The 25,640-nt window shown below is 34.2% G+C and overlaps 3 protein-coding genes across 4 annotated transcripts; all 3 read left to right on the top strand.

The window, feature by feature from the left end:
• Positions 1 to 2,109: 2,109 nt before the first annotated feature.
• Positions 2,110 to 5,825, top strand: LOC140826757 (protein kinase STUNTED-like). The gene is made up of 9 exons (XM_073189252.1): positions 2,110 to 2,434; positions 2,647 to 2,726; positions 3,111 to 3,870; positions 3,954 to 4,202; positions 4,286 to 4,446; positions 4,546 to 4,625; positions 4,713 to 4,860; positions 5,010 to 5,159; positions 5,247 to 5,825. The coding sequence occupies exons 1-9, from the start codon at positions 2,248 to 2,250 to the stop codon at positions 5,484 to 5,486; spliced, it is 2,055 nt and encodes a 684-aa protein (XP_073045353.1). The 5' UTR covers positions 2,110 to 2,247; the 3' UTR covers positions 5,487 to 5,825.
• Positions 5,826 to 6,655: 830 nt separating this feature from the next.
• Positions 6,656 to 9,356, top strand: LOC140826758 (probable folate-biopterin transporter 7). 2 transcript variants are annotated; one of them, XM_073189254.1, is made up of 2 exons: positions 6,656 to 7,298; positions 8,268 to 9,356. In XM_073189254.1, the coding sequence occupies exons 1-2, from the start codon at positions 7,040 to 7,042 to the stop codon at positions 9,185 to 9,187; spliced, it is 1,179 nt and encodes a 392-aa protein (XP_073045355.1). In that variant the 5' UTR covers positions 6,656 to 7,039; the 3' UTR covers positions 9,188 to 9,356. The 2 variants fall into 2 exon arrangements, with proteins under 2 accessions (XP_073045355.1, XP_073045354.1); XM_073189253.1 differs by having other exon boundaries at positions 6,661 to 7,298; positions 8,127 to 9,356.
• A 4,329-nt stretch (positions 9,357 to 13,685) lies between these two features.
• On the top strand, positions 13,686 to 23,706 carry LOC140826759 (RNA polymerase II C-terminal domain phosphatase-like 4). The gene is given in 11 exon segments (XM_073189256.1): positions 13,686 to 13,830; positions 13,903 to 14,079; positions 14,826 to 15,070; positions 15,595 to 15,629; positions 15,632 to 15,691; positions 16,470 to 16,585; positions 17,172 to 17,352; positions 20,350 to 20,639; positions 21,716 to 21,904; positions 22,004 to 22,042; positions 23,081 to 23,706. Coding segments are annotated over 9 exon segments (1,398 nt in total). The 5' UTR covers positions 13,686 to 13,830; positions 13,903 to 14,079; positions 14,826 to 14,894; the 3' UTR covers positions 23,393 to 23,706.
• The last annotated feature ends 1,934 nt before the right edge of the window (positions 23,707 to 25,640 follow it).

The raw sequence follows: 25,640 nt of genomic DNA on the forward strand, positions 1-25,640 counted from the left end.
AAAAGTAATATTCTTAGCATAAAAAATAATAATTTTTTTGGATAACCCAAATAAGAGATCCGTCTCACCAATAAGATCCGTGAGACCGTCTCACACAAGTTTTTGCCTTAAAAGAATACAACTTGACAAAGCAATATATTTATGCAATTATTATCATTAAACCATTATTCGTAATCTTGAGATTTTGGGAAAAATAAATGATTTTCCAAGCAGATTATTTTTTTAAAAGTTTGCTAATTATCTAAATCTCAATTCATCACAAGACGTATTTCGACAAAACGATTTTCGCATTCACCTATCATGTATTTATTATATTTGACATATTCATCTCTTATCAAGCGCAAAAATTTTAAAAACAACATAATATTATTTACAATATATTTGATTTTATAGTAACAATTTTAAAATATTTATCCATGAGATACGCGACAATGTTAAGTTGTGTCTTGTCTCTAACAAACTGTGATAAATAGTAGCATCTCTATATTATTATTAATAGATAACATTTTTGTAAAACTTTGGGGAGTGTGGGTAATGGGTTAATAATATATTAATAATAATTATTTTTTGTGGTCAAAGCTGTGGGTTAATGAAATGTATAAATTGTGTAATACATGTCAATTACAACAATAAAATAATAAATTTAGGTTAACAGTCTCAAATCTCACCAGTCAAAGGAAATTAAATCGCTTTTCTAACACATTCCATTCTCATTAAAATATGTGGTAACGTAATTAATTAAGACTTTAATTTTGCATCCTATCACATTATTAATTGGATTATAATCACACAAACTCATGTGAGATGATATAATAAGTCAGAAAAATATTATTTTTTATGTTAAAAATATTATTTTTTTATTGTAAATATGGACAAAGTTGACCCGTCTAAAAAATAAAAATATGTAAGACCGTCTTACAAGAAACTTATTTTAATATAGTAACAATGTCTACCATAGGATTAAGCTTTGTTTAATTACCTAACTCGAAATTATGTAAATAATTCGTTTCAAAATATATTTGAGTTCGCTATGGAGAAATAATAAACAAACTAAGAACACAAATAATTATAACCCGACTCGAAATTGATAAAATTTTATATATTTGAATACTATGTTGCATATCATCCCATATAATTTATTTTACCTACTACTTTGTTGTATAAAAAGTTTTATCGTGTATAATTGTTTAAATGAAAAATGATATGATCATCTCAAGTTTCATAAAATTTAAATCGATTTGTGTATATATAAATCTAGCAAAAACTTTTGTGAGACGGTCTCTATGTCATATTTTGTGAGACGTATTTCTTATTTTAGTCATCCATGAAAAAATATTATTTTTTATGTTAAGAGTATTACTTTTTATTGTAAATATCGGTATGGTCGACCCGTCTCACAAATGTACATTCATGAGACCGTCTCATAATAGATCTACTCAATAAATTTATGTTAATAAACTTTTTCAATAAAAAAAATTAAATAAAATAAGTTTAAATTTGATATTAAATAAAAGACTAACTAAATGACTTAAAAATGTCTCTATTTAATAATATAAGTAAATATAGATAGTATATATAGGTCTATATACGAGTGCAATTGTATGTATATAAATTATATAAGAATCCATTATTCATAAACCACGTCTTATTTTATCAATTTGTATTTTAATATTGGATTCGATGATCAATAATTGAATATAATGCAATTTGCTTGCGTACTGGTTTTTCTAATATTCGTCCAGTATGCTAAAATAAAACAATATTTATATGATTTAAATTATTTTTTAAAAAGAGTAAATCTCAACTGTCTATGTCAATGAGATGGATCGATGCAAACTTATATTTATAATGAAACATAATAATTTTTATATCAGAAAAATAATTTTCGTCTAGAATGATGAGATGGAAAAATGAAACTACTATCTCTGCAACAATTAATTTTTTCAAAGCTAACTCGATCTCAATATTATTATTATTATTATTATTTTGAAATGAAAATAATAACTTATTTGTTCATGTTTTGATATACCGTATAAATTTAATAATAATAATATATTTAAATTATAGTATAATATGGCACTATTTAATTTTGATTTATAGGTATTTATTTATAATCGATTCCTCTTCCCTAACCTCGAGGCTCGACAGGGCGAGGAATATTAAAGCAGTGCTTTATGGTAGAGAGAGAAGTATAACGGACCAGAACGAAACGGCGTCGCTTCCTCTTGATCTATCTGCTGTGGAGGCATGAGATTGGCGGGGACTCCTGCAGTTGTGGAATCATGCTCCGGCGAGAGTTGCGGCGGAAGCGCGGTGGTGGTGGTCGGGGTGAAGCTCGATTCACGCAGCAGAGAATTACTGACTTGGGCGTTGGTGAAGGTTGCACAGACCGGTGATCGCGTCATTGCTTTGCATGTCCTCGATCCAAGTACTGGTGGGTGATTTGAAGCGAGGAACCGCGAATTGCAAGAATTTTTTTAGCATGTTTTTTCAAGTTTTTTCTTTTTTACTGGTGTCAAATTTTGAGAGTATCGATTCCATAGTTCCAGTAGAGTGGTCGGGGTTGTTACTTCTGTCAAATTTCGAGTTTGTTGATTCTGTTGTTCTTTGATTAACTGTTTTTTTATTTCTTTGTGATCGAAGCAGATAAGACGAGTCTGATTTCGCTGGTGAAAACTTTTGATTCCGTGCTAGCTGCTTATGAAGGCTTCTGTAACCTGAAACAGGTCTCCCTTTAATAATAATCTTTCTCCTTCTTCTCAATGAATTTAATTTTATATATATTTCTTTGTGTTGAATGAATTTCTTTGTGTTTTTCCTGACTAAACTCCGAGAGTTTCGTGATTACATGTCTTTTTGGGCACTTTAGGCCTTTTTTTTTTATTTCCTTGTAATTTTTCTCAGTGGTGCTGTGCTCCAATATGTTTGATTTAAGTGGGACCGAGAGGTGGAACTATTGCGTTTCTATCCAATTTAGAAGTAGCTGGAAAGCCATTTTAGTCTGAATCAAAATCATCTTTGCTCCAAATTATTTCAATAACCATCTGATGATTCACTGATTGTGATAATAGCTTCTCAAGTGCACTTTATAAATATTACAAATTTTGTAGGTGGATCTAAAGCTTAAGGTCTGTAGGGGATCACCGGTTCGAAAAATCCTCTCCCGAGAAGCAAAGTCATGTGGTGCAACAAGTTTAATTGTGGGTACTTCTGAGGTCCGTCACAGAATTCGTTCAAGGATCTCTCTTGCCAAGTACTGTGCTAAGAATCTCCAAAATAATATATCAGTTCTATGTGCTGATAATGGTAAGATACTGTTTCAAAGAGAACCAGCTGCTTCTAATGTTCTGGAGTTCAATAGTTGTGACGTTTCTGAATCAAGATCCGAAAGGAGAAGGACCACACCCCAAACCCCTTTGAATTTATCACCCACTAGAGTTTTGTCATCATCTAGTAGTAAAAATGCTGGAAGTTCCATGGCTCTAGTACCCATTAAAACCCATAAAATACTTGAATCCACTTCTGGATGGGCATTGCTTCGCAATATTTTTCTACACAGGAAAAAATTACCTGAAGTTTCTTCTAGGAAGTCATCGATATTGCAATGGATGTTTTTGAAACTACCTGGTCGACAATCTGTTGCGGCTATTTATCCTGATCAGAAACAGATTACTTCATCTTGTAAGAAGGATTGTAGTTTAGAAATGGATCATGAGAAGAGTTCTATTGCTGTGTCAGATGACATTTATTCTGTTGCTTATTCCTCTAAGATTTTCTCAGAACTTAAGGGTGTTGGCGAGAAATATTATACTACATGCCAATCATTTAGCTTTCAGGAACTCTTGCAAGCAACAAACAATTTTGCACATGGTTTGTTCTCTCAAATTTCTATCATTATTTTAACTTCCCCTCATTCTTGGAAGTTTAATTAGAAACCTTTTCCTTCATTGTAGAAAATTTGATTGGAAAGGGAGGAAGCAGCGAGGTTTACAGGGGCTGTCTACAAGGAGGCAAGGAGCTAGCTGTTAAAATTCTGAAGCCATCTGACGATGCATTGGAACATTTTTTTTCTGAAATTAATATCATTACGTCCTTGCACCACAAAAACATAATCACTTTAGCTGGCTTTTGTTTAGAGGATGACAGACTAGTTTTGGTTTATGATCTTTTATCCAGAGGCAGCCTGGAGGACAACCTCCATGGTGTGTGCATCATCTTCTTCCCGCACTTTATTCTGATCAATCACCATCTTTTGTGCTTGAGAATGTCACTAATGCTGTCGCAGGTACTCAAAAGTTTGGTAAATCATTTGGATGGAAAGAACGATATAAGGTTGCTTTAGGAGTTGCTGAGGCACTGGACCATCTGCATAATAAGGCCGAGCCAATCATTCACAGAGATGTAAAGTCATCCAATATCCTTCTTTCAGATGATTTCAAACCGCAGGTGTGAATGCCCATTGACTTTTACTTTGCTTGCTATTCATCAGTGACATACCTTTGATGTGATTTTTTTTCCATTCCTAAAACTCGTTTGCTTTCACAGCTTGCTGATTTTGGGCTTTCTACGTGGGTTTCAAGTTGTTCACGTCACATTGGCCCCTCTGATGTTACTGGAACATTTGGGCGAGTTTTCTATACCCACAAGAATTTCTAGTAATTTCCTAGTCGCTAGATAAAACAATTTATTTGTCTATTTTGTTTTTATGACAGCTACCTGGCTCCTGAGTATTTTATGCATGGGAAACTGGACCAAAAAATTGATGTCTATGCGTTTGGAGTTGTACTCCTTGAGCTGTTGTCAGGTAGAAAGCCAATCGATAATGGACATCCAACGGGCCAGGAAAGCTTGGTAATGTGGGTGAGTATCAGTGGTATTGTTTGCAAGACGAGAAATCATCTCCTAGTAGTATGAATGGAGATCCTCCCTCTTCGGCCCATTTACATTGTTTGCTTGACCTGGCAGTTGTATTAAATTTATTTTCAACCGTAACGGTGTGATATTTTCAGGCAAGACACATTTTAAAGAAAGGTGACATTTCAGAACTGCGAGACCCCGACTTGGTCAGTGATTATGACAATGACCAAGTTGAGAAAATCGTCTCAGCTGCAACCCTATGTATCAGAGATTCCCCACAATCTCGTCCTGAAATCAGCTTTGTAAGCAATTGTGATGCATGCATATTTCACGTAGTAAAGCCCTCGAGGAGTTATATACTTGAACTATTTTGTGTTTTCTTGAAACAGATTCTCAAACTCCTCCAAGGTTCTCCAGAAGTTATTGAGTGGGCACGCAATGAGATAGATTCTTCCGAAGACGAAAATGATATTCTCGGTGGACCTTCACCAACAAACATCCAATCCTTTCTCAATCTTGCTTTGCTCAACTTGGAAAACGAGTCTGATTCCATTAGCAGCACCGAGCAGAACATCTCGGTGGAGGATTATTTGGGTGGTAGATGGAGTCGATCAACAAGCTTCGACTGAATTCCGTTCTCAAACAAATTTTCTTCCGGCATGAAGATGTGTTTCATTTGTTTGTTTGTATACATTTGACCCAGCCCCATGTTGCTAGGTTTTGGATGAGAGGTATCAATGTTTCGACCTCCTCCTTGCCTCGGGCTATCCCTACACGAAGAATGTTGGACATTTTCTTCGGTAGGTTGAGGTAAAATTTGTCGATATAGTTTGTTCACGTTCCAAAAATGTACAGCTGAGTTCACCATTTAGGTATTTATTACGGCGAAAAAGGTGTCTATTAATTGAATGAAATGTAATGGCAGGGAGTCTCATCGTTTTCAAGTATAATAAATACGTGTTCCAGGAGGATGTCTCAGTGTTCTGTTCCAACCGATTGAATTTCTGTGTGTCTCTTCATTCACAATCGAAAATTGATTTTGTATTTGGAGTAGGTCTCATGTGAGACTGTTTCACGGATTTTAATCTGTGAGACGGGTCAACCCTACCCATATTCACAATAAAAAGTGATACTATTAGCATAAAAAATAATATTTTTTCATGGATAACTCAAATAAGAGATCCGTCTCACGAATACGACCTGTGCGACCGTCTCACACAAGTTTTTGCCTTGTATTTGAGGGATACGATGATCCTTGCACTAAAGCACATTATTAATTTTCTAGTGTTCCTAAAAATTTAGATCAATCTGGTGCAGATACGACACGGTTTTTACAAATCTCCTAATGTTTGGGGTTTTGGTTCCAGTAGTAAGAATGATCCACCACTTTGACCAATCTTATAAGACAAAAATTTGTGTGAAACGATTTTACGGCTCGTATTTGTGAGACGGTCTCACATGAGACTCACTCATCTTATAATATAATTATTTTTTGTTTCTTTTTCTCATTATGACATAATCGGATTAACCTTTCTCTGCAGTAAAACATGATGAAAAGCTAATACTTTCAGATTTCATTTAGTAAAAAGTAAAAGTACATAATACTTCAATTTAGCATAACATGTTTCAAAAGGAAAAAAAAAAGGCATAATAAGATTTTTCTTTTTCTTTTTCCTTTTAGGGCTAATAGCATAAATTTTTTTGGTCGGCTAGGGACTGGAAATTTTTAGAATAAAATGTGGTACCACACTACCACTCCACGTAGAAAAACTTTCGGCCTCTCTTATTTCCTCGTTCTCGAGCACTCACAAAAATCCAACTCCCTTTAATTGATTATTTAAACAATAAATTATTCATCAAACATTCAAGAGAAAAATGAACCAAGTGTAGCTTCCCCAGCACTGCCACCTCTCTATTCTCCTCTCAACCCCAACGTGTCCTTTTCTTTATGTTTTTTTTTTAATATGTGAATCAAATATTGAGTGGTCCGGGCCGGTGGGGACTCTGTGATTTTCTCGTCGATTCTTGACGATTTGGAGTTATTTATAACAAAACCCAGTTGGTGTATTGATTCTTACAGTTGAAAGGCTGAATCTTTAAGATTTTTTGGTGAAATTTGGCTTATTTCATTGGACACTAAAGCAGGCGTTTTTGTTTTCAGTCGGAGACAGTCTTTGCAGGAATGGTGTCGCGTGAAAGTGAGATTGATAGGAATAGGAAATTGTTGCTTGGAATAGGGTACTGGGTCCAAGGATTGAGATGCTTTCCATGGATGGGTGTGAATTTCTTCCTCAAAGATGGGTTGAATATGGATCCCTCCACTCTGCAAATTCTTCAGAATTCAGCCAACTTGCCCATGGTTGCAAAACCCTTCTACGGCATACTCTCTGATTCATTCTACATCTCTGGCCAGCACCGTGTCCCATACATTGCTGTTGGAGGTAAGCATTTTTCAGTTATTTTCGTCTCCTTTCTAGGATCATAATAGGTTTGATCGTCTAATACATAGCGTTAAAATATTTTCTTGTTAACTTTGAACTGCTTTTGGTTGGTTCTTTATGTAACTCATGCGCCTTTTAGTTTCTTGAAGAAGTTTATAATCTTCTTAGTTCATCAGCTTAAGGGAACTACGTTTGATTGTTTGGAGCCTGTGATTCCTACGGCATCGTATGAGTCCATTAATTTTTTTTTTTATTCAGCTCCTTAAGATTCTGTTCTTCAATTTGTTTCGTTTATTGCTTTTGTCAATGGTTTCTTGATATTTCTGTGCCATTCTGAGCTGCCATGTTATCTGGAGTGCTGATGCAGTTTAAGCTATCTTATTTAAAGTACACTTGATATTGAATTGTCATTTAGATCATGTGAAAATGGTCCCTGTAATCATCGCTTCGGCTTGTGGTTGATCCATAAGAATTCTCTTCCATTGTAGTGTTAGTATATAGTCCTGGTCTTGGAAATAGAAAACACATAATGGCATATTACTGTTCGGGCAACAGATTTTCGGCGTTGTGTAATTTGCTATTCAAGGTTGTGAGGACCGTGAGATATATTTTTTCCTCATTTGTGTTGCACGACGAGTAGATAATTTCCCTTTCGATGCATGATCAAATGGATAATATCAAATTCTGTGAAAGCATGATTCCTAACTCCTATTGGTGTTTTCAATCTCAATTGCCATGCTTGTGTCTGATAGCTCATCATCTCTATTAGCGAAGGATAAGTGTATGGATCATTGCTTTGTTAAATAACAACTATGAATATTCTTGCAGCGTTTTTACAAGCAGTGTCATGGATAGCTGTAGCAATTTTTGCCACACCATACTCCTCGTTCTTCTCAATCACTCTGTATCTCCTTCTCGGCAATCTTGGTGCTTCAATAGTCGAAGTTGCTAATGATGCCATTGTTGCAGAAACCGGGAGAAAGTCCACCTCTTCGAAAAACGTCAAATCATCTTCCTCTGGTGGTCTCCAGTCTTTTACTTGGATGGCTTCATCTATTGGTGGTGTGCTAGGAAACCTCATTGCAGGCATATCTATTGGTCAATTTTCACCTCGAATGATGTTCCTAATCTTCGGGATTCTTCTATGTTTCCAGTTCTTGGTGACAATGTTTGTAAGCGAGGATACCTTAGACCTACCAAAAAGTCCATCCAATGTAGGTTTTAAGAAGCAGCTATCGGAGCTCATGGCTGCACTACAGAAACCGGAAATCTTTTACTCAATAATCTGGTTTGCTCTATCCTATGCCGTAATTCCAGCTTTAACCGGAACTATGTTCTACTACCAAACACAACACCTAAATATCGAATCATCACTCCTCGGGATATCAAAAGTTTTTGGGCAAGCAGCTATGCTTCTTTGGGGTGTTGTATATAATCGTCATCTCAAATCCATTTCGGGAAGAAAATTAATCGCAGTCGTTCAGATTTCGATGGCTGTGTTCATGATATCAGATTTTTTATTTGTCAAAGGCGTATACAAGAGCATAGGCATCCCTGACTCCTTATATGTTGTCGTCTTCTCAGGCCTGCTCGAGGTTCTATACTTTTTCAAGATTCTACCTTTCAACGTTCTAATGGCGCAACTTTGTCCACCAGGGTACGAGGGTTCTGTAATGGCCTTTGTTATGTCCGCCATCGCACTTGCTTTTATTGTGAGTGGCTACCTTGGCGTCGCCCTTGCGTCCCTAGTTGGAATAACGGGGGACAATTTTCAGGGTTTGCCACGAGGGCTGTTGATACAGGCAGCATGCACGATTCTGCCTGTTTTCTGGGTGTCTTATATCCCAGACGATCAGAAATCATCGACGACCAAAAGGAAGGAGAGTTAGGATTACTGCTTGCAGACTTGATAGCTTTTATTTGTTCGAAGTTAAAGTTATTGGCTAATGTATTTCTTTTGCATTCTCGTAAATAAGCTATATTATGGTTTTTATCTGCACAGTATGTTAATATTACATTGATTTGATCAAATCAATAAAAAATTCTGATTTTGTGTGACATTTTTTCCCTGATGGCGCAATCAAAGTTCTTACAATGCTCTAAGTAATTTTCTGTCTTGTTTCGAAATTTGTGTTGGTATATGATCTTTCTCATTTTCCAGTATAACGCAAAAATCGAAATTTTTTGCGACGTCTAATTTAAATGTTTTAATTTTTACTGCACAAATATCATGGATTTTGAACAACTCGAAAATATATTCATTTAAAAAAAAAAACCCAAGATAAAAGTTATTTCAAGATTAATCCGATTTCTCGAACAATGACTTCAAAGGAAGAAAGCCAGCAAAAGATAAAAAGTGTTATTAGATTTGAAATTTTTAATATACTATATATATATATATATATATATATATATATATATATATATATATATATATATATATATATATATATCTCCCCAAAATTTTTAATCGAATCAAATAAAAGGGAATGAAAGAGCATATTGGCGGACCTACAAAATGCTTGGGTTAACTGGGAAACCAAGAGTTTGGGAGGGAATCCTAATTTTCTCTACATGCAAGGCTCTCTCCCACACCTTAGCCACATCCAACTTAACTACTTACAACTGTGCTTCCAGAACAAGTCTTCAAGTTAACTACATGAATTCGACCATACGAAAAATTTTGAAAATATAATATACAAACAATACAGTTAAGATACGACAATTATATATATAAATTTAGTATTAAAAATTGTAGAGATATAAATTTTTATATAAATATATTGTAGAAATACATATACAAATTTATGTAAATCAATATTGGTATAGTTTGGTACATGAGATAAAGGAGGGATTGATAAATAATCATCTTCATCCCATGTTTGGTACATTTTTAAAAAGCTCATGATAATATCATGGGCCCTTGATAAATAATTTTTTAGAATGATAAAATAAAATACACTACAAATGACTTAACTACCCTCAATTTATAAATGATTTTTATAAATATATGCTAGTAGGTATAAATTAAAATCAAATAAATATTTTTATATATTATATAATATGATAATTATACAAATGAATTCGAGATAATTATATAAATAATTTTTATAAATCTTAATAAAATTATTAGTATCACCCGATTAACATTAAAAATTGATATTTTACTTGACTCACAAAATCAAGGGCTCAATTATAATATTATATAATATATAAAATTAGATAAAAATAAATAAATCATGCAAGCACTATCGGCGTATGAGTAAATAATAAAATATGAAATCAAGCAACAACTTTGAAATTATAAATTTTATTATGATAAGGTTAATTTTGTCGTTATAATCTAATATATAAATCTAATCACTCTTATTAAAATCATACCAAACATTAAATATAATATCCTACGTTTTATTTATCCTTAACTTATCCTTATATTATATATCACATGCTTATCCTATCATATGTACCAAACTATGTCTATCATAATGTATAACTTCATAGCAGTAATTTAAAAAGAAAACGTCAAAAAATAATTTCAATTTTTTTTTTCCGAAACATGTCACCGTCATATCCATGACGTATCCTAAATGTGTCCACATCGTATCTGACTGGTCTAACATGCAAAAATTCAACGAAGCCGATTTTAGGAATGTTGTATCCATATCTGTGTCCGATACTCTAAAAAAAAAATAGAAGTGTTTGTGCTATAGAGTGACTCCCAGGTTCGTTCGAGCCCCCACATGATTCAGATGGTCCAGATTTAGTCACATTTGTGATTTTAAAAAAAATAGTGGACCTCATATACTTGTGGCTAAATTTGGAACCTTGATCTACACATGGGAGCACTACCCCATATGTAGGGTGAAATATTCCCTCCAAGGATGGAGAAATACAAACTTATGCATAAAAAAGCAGTAACAGAAAGTGTACGTGCAAACATGTTTAATCTTGTCTCCAATATACTCTATTTGAAACTAAATCTCAGTTATACAAATATCCCGTCTAACTTAGTATGCCTAAGATGTGAGAGTCAACCCATGTTTCCCTCAAGTCCAACTCATTTGATTATTTAAGTTAAAACTATCATCTCCATCTATCTATCTCTAATCATGGACTCAAAAATTTCAACACAATCACCAAACTTTGACCGACAATATCTCTTCCTTTATTTGTCAGAATTTTAAATCGAGCACCATTTCGGAAAGCTCTCGACAAGGGTTATCCAATAATACCCATTTTGCAAAGTTTTCTTGCTATCCTGTTCGAACCTATCGACCGTGACCAGATCAATTTGTTTTCTTCGCCGTCGATTTCATGTTCTTTAGAGTTTGGACAACTGATTCTGCAGTTGTACCCGGAATTTGAATTGTTAGAGGTATATATACATAAAAAAAAAAAAAAAAAACAGATTTTAGGGTTTCAAATTTTGGTTCATTTGAATTCCAACCATTAATATATATTGTATTATTGATCGTAGGCGAATTATTGAGCCGATTGGAGGTAGTGTGCTAATTTTTTGAATTTAATTGGATAATATTTCGAAATTTAGTTTATTAATTTGAGATTTTTTTTATTTTTGAAATGTTAAATTGTTATTGGAATATGTTTATAGCATTAGAAAATGATAATTTTGGAAATTCCTAGCAAATATAGAAAACTTTAGATTCAGTACGATTGAATTTTCGAAATTTCAATTTGTATATTACTGATGGATTTAGGTTTATTAAGTTAAATAAAACGATATATTTGACTTTGTGTTGAGTTTTAAAAATTTAAAGCCTAAATTATAAATTTTTGGAATTTTATGCTAAATTGATGAATATTAGACAAATAAATGGAAGTTGATATGAAATGAATTATTTGCCACATGATCAGATTCTTCGGGAAAATCCTCGGGAAATTTTATTTGTAAATCAAGTGTAAATAAAAATATGTTTATTTTGAAAGAAATATTTGAGATATTTGTCGACTAGTCATATTATTTATTCATTTATTCATACATATCATTTCGAGCTTTGACTCCGTTAATTGTTATTATTATTGATATGTAGAGATGTTGAGTCATCGATAAAGCGAGTGATAGGGTTAGATCACTCCTGACATCTCGTTGATGGATCGATTGATATGATTAACACACTCCTAATAACTGCACAATGATTGATCGGGTCGCTACCGAGGCAGCTTGATGTTACGTTGCTGGATTCCTGGCACGGGTGACCAATGTTCCTGTTGCTGATGTGATTAATTTGTTTCCATTTTGGTATCCGTTATTTCGTTGTTACCGACACGCATTTCATTGTATTTTATTTGATTTTATTTCATGTCAGTTATATTTGTCATGATTTTATTAGTTCGTCGTATTAGGGCCTAACATCTTTTCCTTTTATGCTGTGGGTGTTTTTGATGCCATATAAGGTTATACATATGTATATTTATGTATATATTATATCATCGAGTCATACATTTGCCAGATGATGCCCTGTGTAGCTATATTGTTACTTTTACGATGTTTTGGATTGATAGTTGTGTGATCGAGTCTTGTCGGCTCTGTTAGTCCTAGCCAATGCGATTGTAGGTTTGTGAATTGATGTTATGACTTTATTTCAGATATATAAATGTTATTTGTGTTGTTTGAAAATTTTTGAGACGTCCTACTTACGAGGAGGCCATGCCGAAATTTCTATTGGTCCAAAAAAATTTTCTAATCGCTTTTGCTATTTACATTAATAGATCCTGATTGGTCATTAATCGCTTTCGCTATTTCTAATCGCTTTCGCTATTTACTTTCGCTATGTTTGGTCATTAAATACTAACCAATTAAGAGCAAAAGTCCTCACATAAGACATGGATGATGATACACAGGAATAGGCAAAGTATATAGAGCTACTACATGACACAAACTCGATAAAAAAGAACCAAAGAATAAGAAAAACTTACAAGATAGAGTACGTACGAGCAAAGAGATCAAAGTTGGATGCAAATCAGTAACAGCTAAAGCGACGTCCTCTGTGACATGTGGAACCTGCAATTGAAGCCATGCATTTAACAAATTTTGTGGGGAGTTTCGTTGCGAAATAAAATCTCATGAATTACACAATCACCTGCAGACTCCCACAAGGTAGTCCGCATTTGCGTAATTTATCAGAAAACGCACAGTTGAGACTAACTTTTATCATATTCTGAAGCTCTTTTACATAATCAAAGAAGTTTCTCTGATTAGTTATTATCATGTCCTCGTACTAATAATATAATATAATAATAATAATATAGTATAGATAACAAGTCTGTCACAAGCCCAATAATTTAGATGGCCCGCAAAAATAATTGTTAAGCTTATCAACCCACTCCTCAAACATGAATGCAGGCCCTAACAAGATTTATGGGCCAGTTTTTAGAAAGCCTAATAATAGCATTTCATAAAAAATAAAATAAAAAACCTTTTCTCCCCGACTCTGTCACGTCGTAGACACAGGAGAAGCAACTCCATTAACGCACTCGGAGAGAAGCTCCTCTCGGCTGCTATCCACACAAGGTATATTATGGTGGGTTGGTACAAAGCAGAGGCACATGCTAATATTTCATTGTTTTCAAATTCTTTGTACAGTTCCAATGTTCAAAATCAATTTTTCGAGGCATTGAACCAAACAAGTGTGCCAAATTACATGTTATATGATCCATTGTTCGTCCACGTCAGCCTCCGCAGCTGCTTGAGTCTTATATTCAACTGAAATCTGAGTGTTCTTTCGTCAGTGAATCCGGGCTTGTTGAATATTAAAGTTGGGTATGGATTCCTATTCTTGTATCGTTATCTTGGATCCAATTATTGTTGTTTTTCTTATTTGTTTTCCTTTTAGTTTACTTGTCCGTGTTTGGTTTTGTTTTCACCTTTTTTGTTGGTGTTGGAGGTTAATAGGGTCGAGTTAATGTTTGAGTTTTATAGGTTTAAGCCGAGCTCAATATTTTGAATTCGCCTCCGGGTTTAGTAGGCTCGAGAATTTTAGCTACTAGAATTCAAATTGAGCTCAAAACTGTTCGAATGTAAATGCATGTAATATAGCAGTTAAATTTATTATCCATGCTTTATTATATGCCTAGGGTTTCTGATTTTCTGCTCCTAATAACTATGAGTCTGTTTTTCGAATTTGAGAATGAAAGACATTAGATTTGGCATATCAAAATGAATTTCTTCGAGAAAGAAGTGATATAATTTAAAATAATAATCTTTCTGAATCCCTGTTGTCGCAAGCACTTGAGAAATATTTGTCAGGAATGCCTTGGAATAGTTTGAATTTCGAACACACTTAAGTTGGTTGGGCCAAGAGTGTTGGTATGATTAGAAAGATGGCATAAATGATATGCATTAAATTTGTTGAAAAAATGTTCTCTTTGGCTGGTTTATTTTAAAGATGCCCTTGATAAAATTGACTAGAAAAAGAGGACCCATAAAATCGATTCCATATGGGTACGTGTATTGTTTTTATTAGCTGAATTGAATCAATGGTTTATATGTATATTTTTTGTTCCCAGTGGTTGCAAGTCAGATTTCCATTCAGTACAAAGCAGCGTCATTTTTGATGTATATTTGATGGCTATCAGATGAGTGTAGCAGCAGATTCTCCAGTGCACTCGTCAAGCAGTGATGACTTTGCATCAATTCTTGACGCGGAGTTGGATGCTATTTCTGATGCATCAGCAGATATTCAAGAAGTTGTAGAAGAAGAGGAGAATAATGATGATGTCGAGGAGGGAGATTATGATTTGAAATTTGACAGGTATGCTTCAGTTAAGAATTTTTTACACATAAGATTTTGGTTTTTGTTGTCTCATGCTTTGATTATAACATTCTGGTGCTAGGGATGTGAGTCGACAAATATGAATTTTGCAGTTTTTTGAAAGGAACCTGTCAAATCATGTATGATTCTTGTGCGATGAATATAATGGATCAATACAGTAGTCAAATTTCAAACTTCTAATAAATTTACTTGTGTTATAGGGCTATCAAATATTTTTCATTTCATTTTAATTCTCTATCTCTCCATTAACGCACACATTGTCTTAAAGAATGGATTTTTGTCAGCTGGGTGGATGAAAGAAGATGGTTTAGCCTGTCTTTGTGTTTTTAGTTCAAACCTTTCAAGTTGAAGTAGCATTTTGCAATAGAAGTTACCAAAGCTTGCTCACGTGCTCACACCATTTTTGAAATTTTATATGAATCACATTTTTCATAGGCATTTCGGGCCTGTGCTCCTACTTGTGATGTTATGCGTGATATCAGCACTTATTTTTATCGTTGTAGAGCTAAAAGGCGCAAGGTGGACTGGTGGAGTCATATGAAAATGTTGCTGATCTGCCGAGTTCCTCATCTCAAGGTGAACCACTGCAAATCTCTGGTGGTAAATTTATGATTGGATACAATTCTGATGCCTTTCAATGATTGATTGCATTGCATACCGTAAACAATACACTATTAACTGTGGGTTAAGTTCGTATTAAATTAAAATTATTGAACTCATAATTATAAAAATGAATTTTAATGTAATTTTTCGTAATAATAAAAATACTGCATATCATCCAATAAAAAAATAGATTGAATCTTTCTGGGTAAAACTGGCACAACTTTCCTTGAATCCCCGGATTGGTTGTGAGAGTTTTGATGATTTGTTGTCTTATTTGGCTGCCAAATCCATTTCCCTTTTGTGTTATCATTCTTGAGATAGTGACGATATGTATTGGATGATGTATATGTAATTCGATAATAAATAGCTGAACCAACATAATTTCTACTTTATTTATGGATATGTTACATGGCTTGTCATTTTGGTTTGCATTAGTTAAATGGAGTGGTACTTTGGCATATCAGTGTTTTCAGTGATTATCAACTTTCTTCTATTATTTTGTGCAACTGCATCAGATTGGACGCATTGATCCTTACTTTTACACTTTCTACTTCTCTTGGCTGTATTTTATCCCCTTCTTTTCTTCCTAGGACTAAGATGTTGGACTTGAATACTATTGTATGCACAAGCACCTGCCAACCTGAGTTGAGTAGTGGACTAAGCTTGCATCATATTTTGATAATTTATTTGTCTGATTCTCCTTGCTTTTTTATTTATGAGTTTTTTTTATGATGGACGATTAATTCCTTGGTTCTGCTTGATTCCTGGAATGCAGGGTCGTCTCCGGAGAAGAATAAGTGCCTACATCCTGGTGTCTATGCAGGAATGTGCATGAAATGCGGTATAAAAATGGATGACGAATCTGGTGTTGCATTTGGGTACATCCACAAGGTTAATTTTTTGAAAATACTATTATATTCTGCAATGTTATATCCTAGAAAATATGATATGTAGAAGATGGTGCCACTTTGTGTGTGTGTTGCTCCCAACTCCAATTAAAATGTCACCCTGTTTTAGCTCCCAGTTCCCTCTGGGAGTAAAAAGAATATAAAATATCCTTTAATCAAAATCAAAGCTTTATGTTTTCAGGACAATATAAACCTCAATTAAGAGGCTTAGCTCAAGTGAAATAAATCAGAACTACTTAAGCCAATACATGAAATGGAATGTATTTGGTCATCACAGGGCTGCTGAGGTTGTGGTAGCCCTAATTTGAATTTCTGTATGGCATTGGATCAGTTTTTATAATGGCTGTTGGAGTGAAAATGAAAGAAATAAGTTCAAAAAATGTATTCTGTTAGTTCCACGCCACCATGTGTAAACAGTGAGTCCAAATGCTGCTTATTTTAATTCTCATTCTTGTTTTATTACATCGAGTTTGGGATTGATAGGCGATGTTCAATAGCATAATTGAACCCAATTTTCCTTTCAAAATCACTGTGTTCTAATTTTTAAAGTAAATTCATGGTTCATGCAGAACCTAAGGCTTGCCAATGATGAAATCTCCCGTTTACGTGAGAAGGACCTGAAGAAGTTGCTACATCATAAAAAGCTTTACTTGGTTCTTGATTTAGATCATACATTGCTTAATTCAACTCGACTTGTGGATGTTACTGTAGAAGAAGGATACTTAATAAACCAAAGAGATGCTTTGCCAGGTAAATTTTTTTCTCAACCTATTGTGGTCTGTGTTGCATGGATACACGTATGGTATTGTCTCGAATACGATATGATAAATTTTGAAAATATAAGACACAATACGAATATGATACGACAATTATATATATATATATATATATATATATATATATATTTATATATATATATATTTTGTATTAAAAATATAAAGTTGTAGAGATAGAAAGCCATATTCTCATTTTGAAAATTTTCCATTGCAAAATAGGCTGAAATAACAAAACAATAACAATAAATAGTCTTCCCAACAAAAGTGTCGTGTGTTTGGGGAATCTAGCACCATAATTGAAATCCAAAAAGCATAAGGAACAATGGTGAAAACGTGAGAAGTCATGGTTTATCATGATGAGAAACAACCATAGCCACATGACAGTAAAGATGTTAAATTTTTTAAAAAAACACAGTGGGGATTTAAGAAGAAAAAGAGAGGAGCGACGATAATCGATGACAATGAGAGTACGCAGACCAGGAAACAATTAGATTAGACCTTGGCACTTACGTGTCCAATTCCTTTTAAATTATTTTTTTATTAGTCCTCAAAAAGTACAATTTCTCTCAATTTAACCCCTAAAACTTTTAATTATTTGCTATTTCGCCAAAACGTATCCGGAAAACATATCATGACTCTGTCCATGAAACATCCTCATTGTGTCTACTGGTCAAACCTACAAGCGGTCAATGATACGAATTTTGTTGTATCCGACACGCGTATCGGCGTGTTTGTCGTATCCGATAATTCAATTTTTTTAAACGAGTATCTGTGCTACATAGATTGTGGTCTTGGTTGGTAATCTTTTTATGTAGATCCAAATCCTTGCTGTTATATCTGAGGCAATAGCTGTTTGTAGCGACAGAAATAGTTTAGCAGCGTCATTTTTTAATTGATTATTTTTTGCTTACCAACAATCCACTTCCACAATTGGTTCAACCTGTAGCTTGATGGAATTGAACATGTGACCCATAGTGTAGCGTCCCGGGTATTCTCTTTAAGAATGCACGGAAGCTTAAATGGAACCAAGTTTATGCCCTTGCATGGGCATGAAGTTTTTTTATGCACCTGTCTGTATTTATGCTATCACAATTCGAGTTAAGCATCCAGAATGGGGGGACGCAAAGTCCGATGACTTTGTTGAGAACTATTTCAAACAGCTTTGTATCCATAAGCTTAGGATATGTTGGCATTATGGTACTCGACACAAGAAAAGACAATCTGTTTCAAGCTAAAAAATATTTATTTAATATCTACATCTAGCTAGTTGAAGGTATTTACTTGGCACATTGTAACATGGAAATTCGATGCCTGTTAGCTAAAGGGTTTCAAGGGAATAGATATTAATTATCTAGGGCTACCTCTGGGAGGTAGGCCTTCGACCTTCGATTTTTGGGAACCGGTCGTATCTAAGATGAGGAAAAAATTAGCGAGTTGGAAGAAAGATTTGTCAAAAGGGGGACGCCTGACACTCATAAAATCGGTTCTTTGCGCAATGCCTTCCTATTACATGTCTTTGTTCAAGATGCCAAGAAAGGTGGCAAAAATATTGGAAAAAACGATGCGGAATTTCCTTTGGGATGGTTTGGACGAGGATAAACATTGTCATCTTGTGAGTTGGGAACATGTTTGCAAACCAAGGAATCGAGGAGGGTTGGGCTTGGGGAATATTGTCTTGAGGAATAGAGCGTTGCTAGGTAAATGGTGGTGGAGAGGATTAAAGGAAAAGGAGGCTTTGTGGATAAGAGTGATCAAAAGCATATACGGCCTCCAAGATAATGGGTGGGATTTGGGTTTGGCAAAAAATGGCACTTTTAGAAGCCCCTGGAAATTCATCTCTTGTATTTTCCCGGCAATTCAACTAATGTGGGGTTCGGTTTTGAGAGGGGGAAATTACATTCGTTTTTGGGAGGATGAGTGGGGGGGGTGTGGGTATTCCGTTCAAAGTTCGTTTCCCTTCTTTGTTTAGAATTTGTTCCGTGTCAAACAAACCTATCTGAGCTTCTTAGAGGTGGTCAGTCATCAGGGTAGACAAACTTATAGGTGGGATGTGCGTTTTAGGAGAAATCTAGATGAGTTAGAGTTGGAAGAGTTTGTTACTCTTGCGAGTGCGTTAGATTCGGTCAGGGTTCAGCTAGGCGTCGACGATTACAGGGTTTGGTTGGGGGACTCCACGGGATTGTTTACTGATAAGTCTTTTTACGATTCTTTCTTTCCAATCCAAAACTTTCCTATTTTTCCTGCTCACGATCATATCTGGAAAGTTCCTGTCCCACAAAAGGTGCAAATGTTCTCGTGGATTGTGGCATTAGGTAAATTACCTACAGCGGATTTGTTGCAAAGAAGATGGCCAACCTGTGCGTTATGCCCTAACTGGTGCTCGTTATGCCAACGCAATGAAGAGACACAGGACCACTTATTACTTCATTGCTCATACTCAAGGAAATTATGGTCATTGGTTATGCAAGAGCTGAGATTTCAATGGGTGTTTCCCCAAAAAGCTTCAGATATGTTTATCAGCGTTCCGGGTCTATCTACGGGGAGTCGAGCAAGCATCTTATGGTATGTTACGATTCACATCTTATTTTGGAGCATTTGGCTTGAGAGGAATAACAGAATCTTCAATGAAAAAAAGGCGGAATTCAGCGCTGTATGGGAGCTCATTAAGTTCAGAGTGGCGACTACAATTACAAGGGCTACAGAATTTCGTCTTCTATCAATTTCAGATGTGGTTAGGGATTTGAAGTTTGTATTGACATGAACTTTGTTTATTCTTCGCGGTTGTTGTATTTCGCGGATCACTCATCCGCTTATTTTGTACTACAACTTTTAATTTATATAATATTATGTTTCTGATCAAAAAAAAAATCACTGTTCGAATTTCTTATGCCGCTGAAAACCATGTTACGTTTCTGATTCTCTGCTTTGAACTTTAATATGAATGTAATTCCCTTTATTTTTAATTTGCAAGATACTTTGAAGAGAGATCTATTTAGACTCGAGTCAATGCAGATGATGACCAAGTTGAGGCCATTTGTACACTCCTTCCTTAAAAGTGCTTGCAATATGTTTGAGATGTACATATACACTATGGGCGAACGTCCCTATGCCTTGGAAATGGCAAAGTTGCTTGACCCTGGGGATGTCTACTTCAATTCTCGAATAATTGCTCAAGGGGATTGCACACAAAGGCATCAAAAGGGTTTAGATATTGTTTTGGGGCAAGAAAGTGCTGTCCTCATTCTTGATGACACTGAAGCGGTAATTGAGCGAGTTATATTCTGAAATTGGTGGGAAGGGATTCTTTTATACCTTATTTTTACTGTGTTGTTTCATGTTGCTATCTTATGACTTATGTTCATTTGGGCAAAATAACCATGCTTTCAAGAATGTTGAATTTTTTTCCAAGGAGTCTGTCTAGAACTTTCTTTTATTACTTATAACAAAAAACTTGCTATAAATTGCTTCCTCTATGCAATTGAATATCTAATGTTTGAGGTTGAACTATCAACTAACGTTGCTAATATTTTAAATTTAATATCTAACAATATAATTTAACTCCATAAACAAAACAATAAAAACTGCAATTTAGAAGCTGAATCTCAATTTTTGAAGAGTCAGTATTATAACTTTGTCAAAAAGATGACTTTGCACTGTAACAAACACTACAATCTGGTGCGAAAAGCCAGTAAGAAGCTGAAGTTTACAACCTTAAAATTTTCATGTACATTTTTCTTGTTGACATAGGTACTCTGGTGTTATACTTCTTGGATGAAAGTAAATGAAATTGCTGTTCAAGTATTGTAGAATTAAGGAGTAAGTTGGTTAGTGTTCATTTGTAGCATGTTATGTAGCTTGGCCATGCGCCTTGACTGGACTAGAAGGCACTCAATTTTAGCCCATATTGGGTAACAAGACGATCTCATTTGGTTTTGGTGGATTAAACTGTTATCGAGCCAGTGATTTTCTTAGAGCAGAATGTTTCAGAGCGAAAAGGTTTGACTGATCAATCTCAATAATTTACTCCTCGGCCTTAAAGTATATTGAGAAATTTTATGTTAACATAGCTGAGCTGAAATTCTGATATATAAATTGTGAATTATCTCTGTAATCCCATTTCACTTTGTCGGTATGTGTACTATGTGTGCATTTGTGCTTGTTGGCATATAAAGTTTTTCCTCAAGTATTTGTTTGCAAGCTCATTCTAAAAAACATTTCTTTATTTGATTTTAATTTGCAATATTCTTTGTTGTTGTTTCCTATCAATGCTGTGCTGTATCAAGAAAATTTCGTAATAGGAAGAGTCATATCTATAATTGCCGCCTTGTTTTATTTAGGTATGGAAGAAGCACAAGGAGAATTTGATATTAATGGAGAGATACCACTTCTTTTCTTCAAGTAGCAAGCACTTTGGCTTCAACAGTAAATCGCTTTCTGAACTTCGAAGTGATGAAAGTGAGAGTGATGGAGCGCTGGCGACTGTCCTGAGAGTGCTTCTGCGGATCCACAGTTTGTTCTTTGACCCGGTATTTTCTTGTTTCTCTGATTACCCCCTTTGACCTCCAAAACTTCTAATCTTACTTCTTTTCTAGTTCATTATATTGATAGGAGTTTTCTTCTTTTAGGGGCGTGATGATAATCTGATGGACCGAGATGTGAGACAGGTACATATTAACGGGATGGCTGAGATTTACATTCTATCTGTTCTCAACTGTCATTGCTTCTAGTTTCTAACATGCCTCTAGGTACATTATAAATTTATTTGTCTTGGTTATTTTGGGCTTCATGATATCCAAAGGAATTTCTTTGGTTTTGGGGAATATGATGTGGTGTATAGAGAGCTGAGGTGACATCCTGTTTGTAGATTGTTGTGTGTTCCCAAGTAACTCAGATGAACCAAGCTGGTTTAATAATATGTATTAACAAGAATTGATGAGTGCTGCTGATTTGAATTTTTTCTATATTGTTTTGAGTGTTTGTGGGAATTAGGGGTGTATCAAATTAAGTGAAGGCAAATTTTTCCTATTTTATCAAGTTCAACCTCAATCAGTTTGAATTACTGAATATTTTAATGGAGTCTTCCTTGAACAATAATTTGAACTTGATTCGAGCCTTTTGAATTTGAATCCTTAAGGAGCCTATCGAGCTAAAAAATCTAATCAGGCTGCGTGCTGAAGACAATAGGGAACGAGATCAAATAACATGCAAGGGGAAAAACATAAAATATCCAAAGCTGCAACATCCAACAAATGTGTGAAAGCATTGAAAACGATAACGAAAGTTAATTTGCCAAACTTGAAACTAAATTTAGAGTCATAGATTCATTTTGTAGATCTAAACTATCAAATGAACATTAGTATCTAATTTTGTAGACAATAGATTTCTTAAGTTGTAAAAAAGTTTCATAAAAATTATCATTAATAAATGCATAAAAGACTGTGACCGGCTCGTGATCATTTTTTGTAAAATGATTTAGGAACAGCCTTATCAATAATCCGAACTCTTTGTCAATGTGGTCTGTTAGATTGCTTGATCATGTTTGTGACCAAATTACGTGATGATTTTGAATCATTAACTGCTGATTTAATACTTGCATGATTTGGCTAGTTTAGTTTACCTACATGTTTGTTTGATAAATTGTTAGTCACTTGCAGATATATAATAGACATCAGATTTTTTACTTAGACCTGGTATGCACGCAGGTTCTAAAGAGAGTTCGTGAGGAGGTCTTGATGGGTTGCAAAGTTGTCTTCAGCCGTGTTTTTCCTACCAATTTTCAGGCTGAGCAGCATCATCTATGGAAAATGGCTATGCAGCTAGGAGCTACATGTTCAATGGAACTCGACTCATCTGTGACACATGTGGTCTCTCTGGACGCAGGAACCGACAAATCTCGTTGGGCAGTCCATGAGAATAAATTTCTTGTCCATCCGCGGTGGATTGAAGCTTCCAACTACTTGTGGAAAAAACAACCAGAAGAAAATTTTCCAGTCAGTCCATCAAAGAATAAATGATCCAGTTAATATTCTATATGGCTAACCTCTGGTGACTAAATTACTTCATTGATTTTGAACTCGAACAGTGTATATACTCGATTTGTTAGAGCTGTAGCTTTGCTCGACTGTAAGTTTAAAGGATCTGTGTTTGTTATTTCGGTTACAAGAACAACACGGGATTTTGGAGCCTTGGTTGTTACCGTGAGGCCAATTTTTTATGTCCCGTGAAAGCATCAAATAACCTAAGAAAGAACAAAATATTTGGTAGTTCGTAACTTCAAAACTGTCTTTCAGTTGAATTCTTTGTGAAGAGGAAGAAGGGGTGATTTCACGATTGAAAAGCAAAAGTAGATCATAGTTCATATGAAAGATCTTGTACTCATGGGACTCGTCAGGATCCTTTTGTAGTGCTACTGTCTCAAACAATAATCGTAATGTCTGAATTATGTACAATCACTATTTTATTAACAATGAATATGAATTGAGATTCATTTAACATGATAGATAGAGTAATTTATCAGGGAATGGCACCGAGCTTTATTTAATTTACTTATAAATATTTGTCCAAAAATTACAATCGAAATTTCAAGATTAACTATTTGTCCTTGCTTGGAATGGGGTGGAGATACCCCTTGAAAAAAACTTTTTTTTAGAAGGATCCGCATCCGAGTTGACCCATTTTGCAAGTCTCTAATCCTTCCCTAATTATATCCATTCTATCCATGTCCTTTACTATCTTTCCATCAACTTCCATATAATCCCAACTATATCATATAGACAAAATCTTTCTATTCAACATACTAATTCATAAAATAAATATTCGAATTCTCTTAACATTTAAAAATAGTGTTACTGAAGAGCAGCGCCGCATCGCGTCGTGTCGCGCACCAAAAGGTAGCGACTGTGGTTTCTGATCAAGATTAATTTTTTAAAAAATAAAAATTTATAAAGAGATGCATGGTTTTTTACCATAATCTATTCGGCTATCGAATACACAACAAAATATAAGTACTGAAATAATTTATTAAAATCTAGATGTTAAAATTAGACAATATTTTAGCGACAAAAGCATGCAGAGCTGACAATTTAGTCAATGGCGATCGACTACACAATGATCTAATATTATTTACGAGATGGGATTTATTATATATTCATATTGAAATATATTTTTATTTTAATATAGATTATTATTTTGCTTATTTTTCAATTTGTCCCTAACCAGATATATATGATACCAATTATTAACATATTGGGTTGCCATCTATATTTAAGATACTGGTGATCGGGTCGACCGTACTTCAAGCAATCGAATTCTTTTCGAATAAACGGGCAATCGAGCGAGTCGTAAAGCGGGTAAGATTCATCATGCACCCATTCTCCTTCGTAAACATTGCAACTCTTTTGCTCCCTTGTTGATTCTGCTGCAATACAGATATTTGAGGGCTGGAATACTATTGACAGATAACAAAGAAGCAACAAAAAATTTATTATCTTGTGTATAACTTGTATATTTTCCATTGTGGTTTGCCTAAAGAATTAGCAATCAACCTATATATATATAAAAAAAAAAAAAAAAAACCTATATATATATATATATACTAGAACAGTGCACGTGCGTTGCACGTGGAAACGATTTTATTTGAGATAAAATTAGTTGATATAATAAATAAAATTGAAAATTATATTTTTTATAAATTCATATTAATTACATATATGAAATTTACATGTTTTCACATGTTTATTTTAAATAATTTACTTTTCGTTATGTAATTTTGTTTGTTATTTCTGTGTACATGTCAAGTTTTAATAACAAGAACAGATATCGTCCGAAAAAACTTGATATATTACAAATCTACATTAAAAACAATTCTTTAATTAACTTGAACAAAAACTTGAATAAATTAATAAACTAAATTGAAATTAAAATAAAAGGATAAAACAAACACAATTTAAATAATTTAAATTAAAATAATTAATAAACGACTGTTCAAATATCGATTAATGCACATATCAATTCTTAAGCAATGATTTTGAAGGAATTCATTATTTTATCAATATGTTATGTCAAATTATATTTAACTAATTCAACAACATACAATAACCAAGTGTCCTTTTGTTATTTAATAATTGCAATTGCAACAATGAATGATGGATTTCTCTAGCTTTCGTTTTTTAGGCTATGACTATCAGCATGTACTCAATCTCATATGTTGTTAGGACCGGCTAGATGTTTAGAGGGGGTGAATGAATACCTATTAAAACTTTC

Source organism: Primulina eburnea, chromosome 3 (genome assembly GCF_022965805.1).
Source record: "Primulina eburnea isolate SZY01 chromosome 3, ASM2296580v1, whole genome shotgun sequence".
Lineage (NCBI taxonomy): Eukaryota > Viridiplantae > Streptophyta > Magnoliopsida > Lamiales > Gesneriaceae > Primulina > Primulina eburnea.

Coding starts and splice junctions, on each gene's coding strand:
- LOC140826757 (XM_073189252.1), top strand. CDS start 2,248: ATGAGATTGGCGGGGACTCCTGCAGTTGTGGAATCATGCTCCGGCGAG. Junction 2,435..2,646: donor TGTCCTCGATCCAAGTACTG/GTGGGTGATTTG, acceptor TGATCGAAGCAG/ATAAGACGAGTCTGATTTCG. Junction 4,626..4,712: donor GATGTTACTGGAACATTTGG/GCGAGTTTTCTA, acceptor TTTTTATGACAG/CTACCTGGCTCCTGAGTATT.
- LOC140826758 (XM_073189253.1), top strand. CDS start 7,040: ATGGTGTCGCGTGAAAGTGAGATTGATAGGAATAGGAAATTGTTGCTT. Junction 7,299..8,126: donor CCCATACATTGCTGTTGGAG/GTAAGCATTTTT, acceptor ATATTCTTGCAG/CGTTTTTACAAGCAGTGTCA.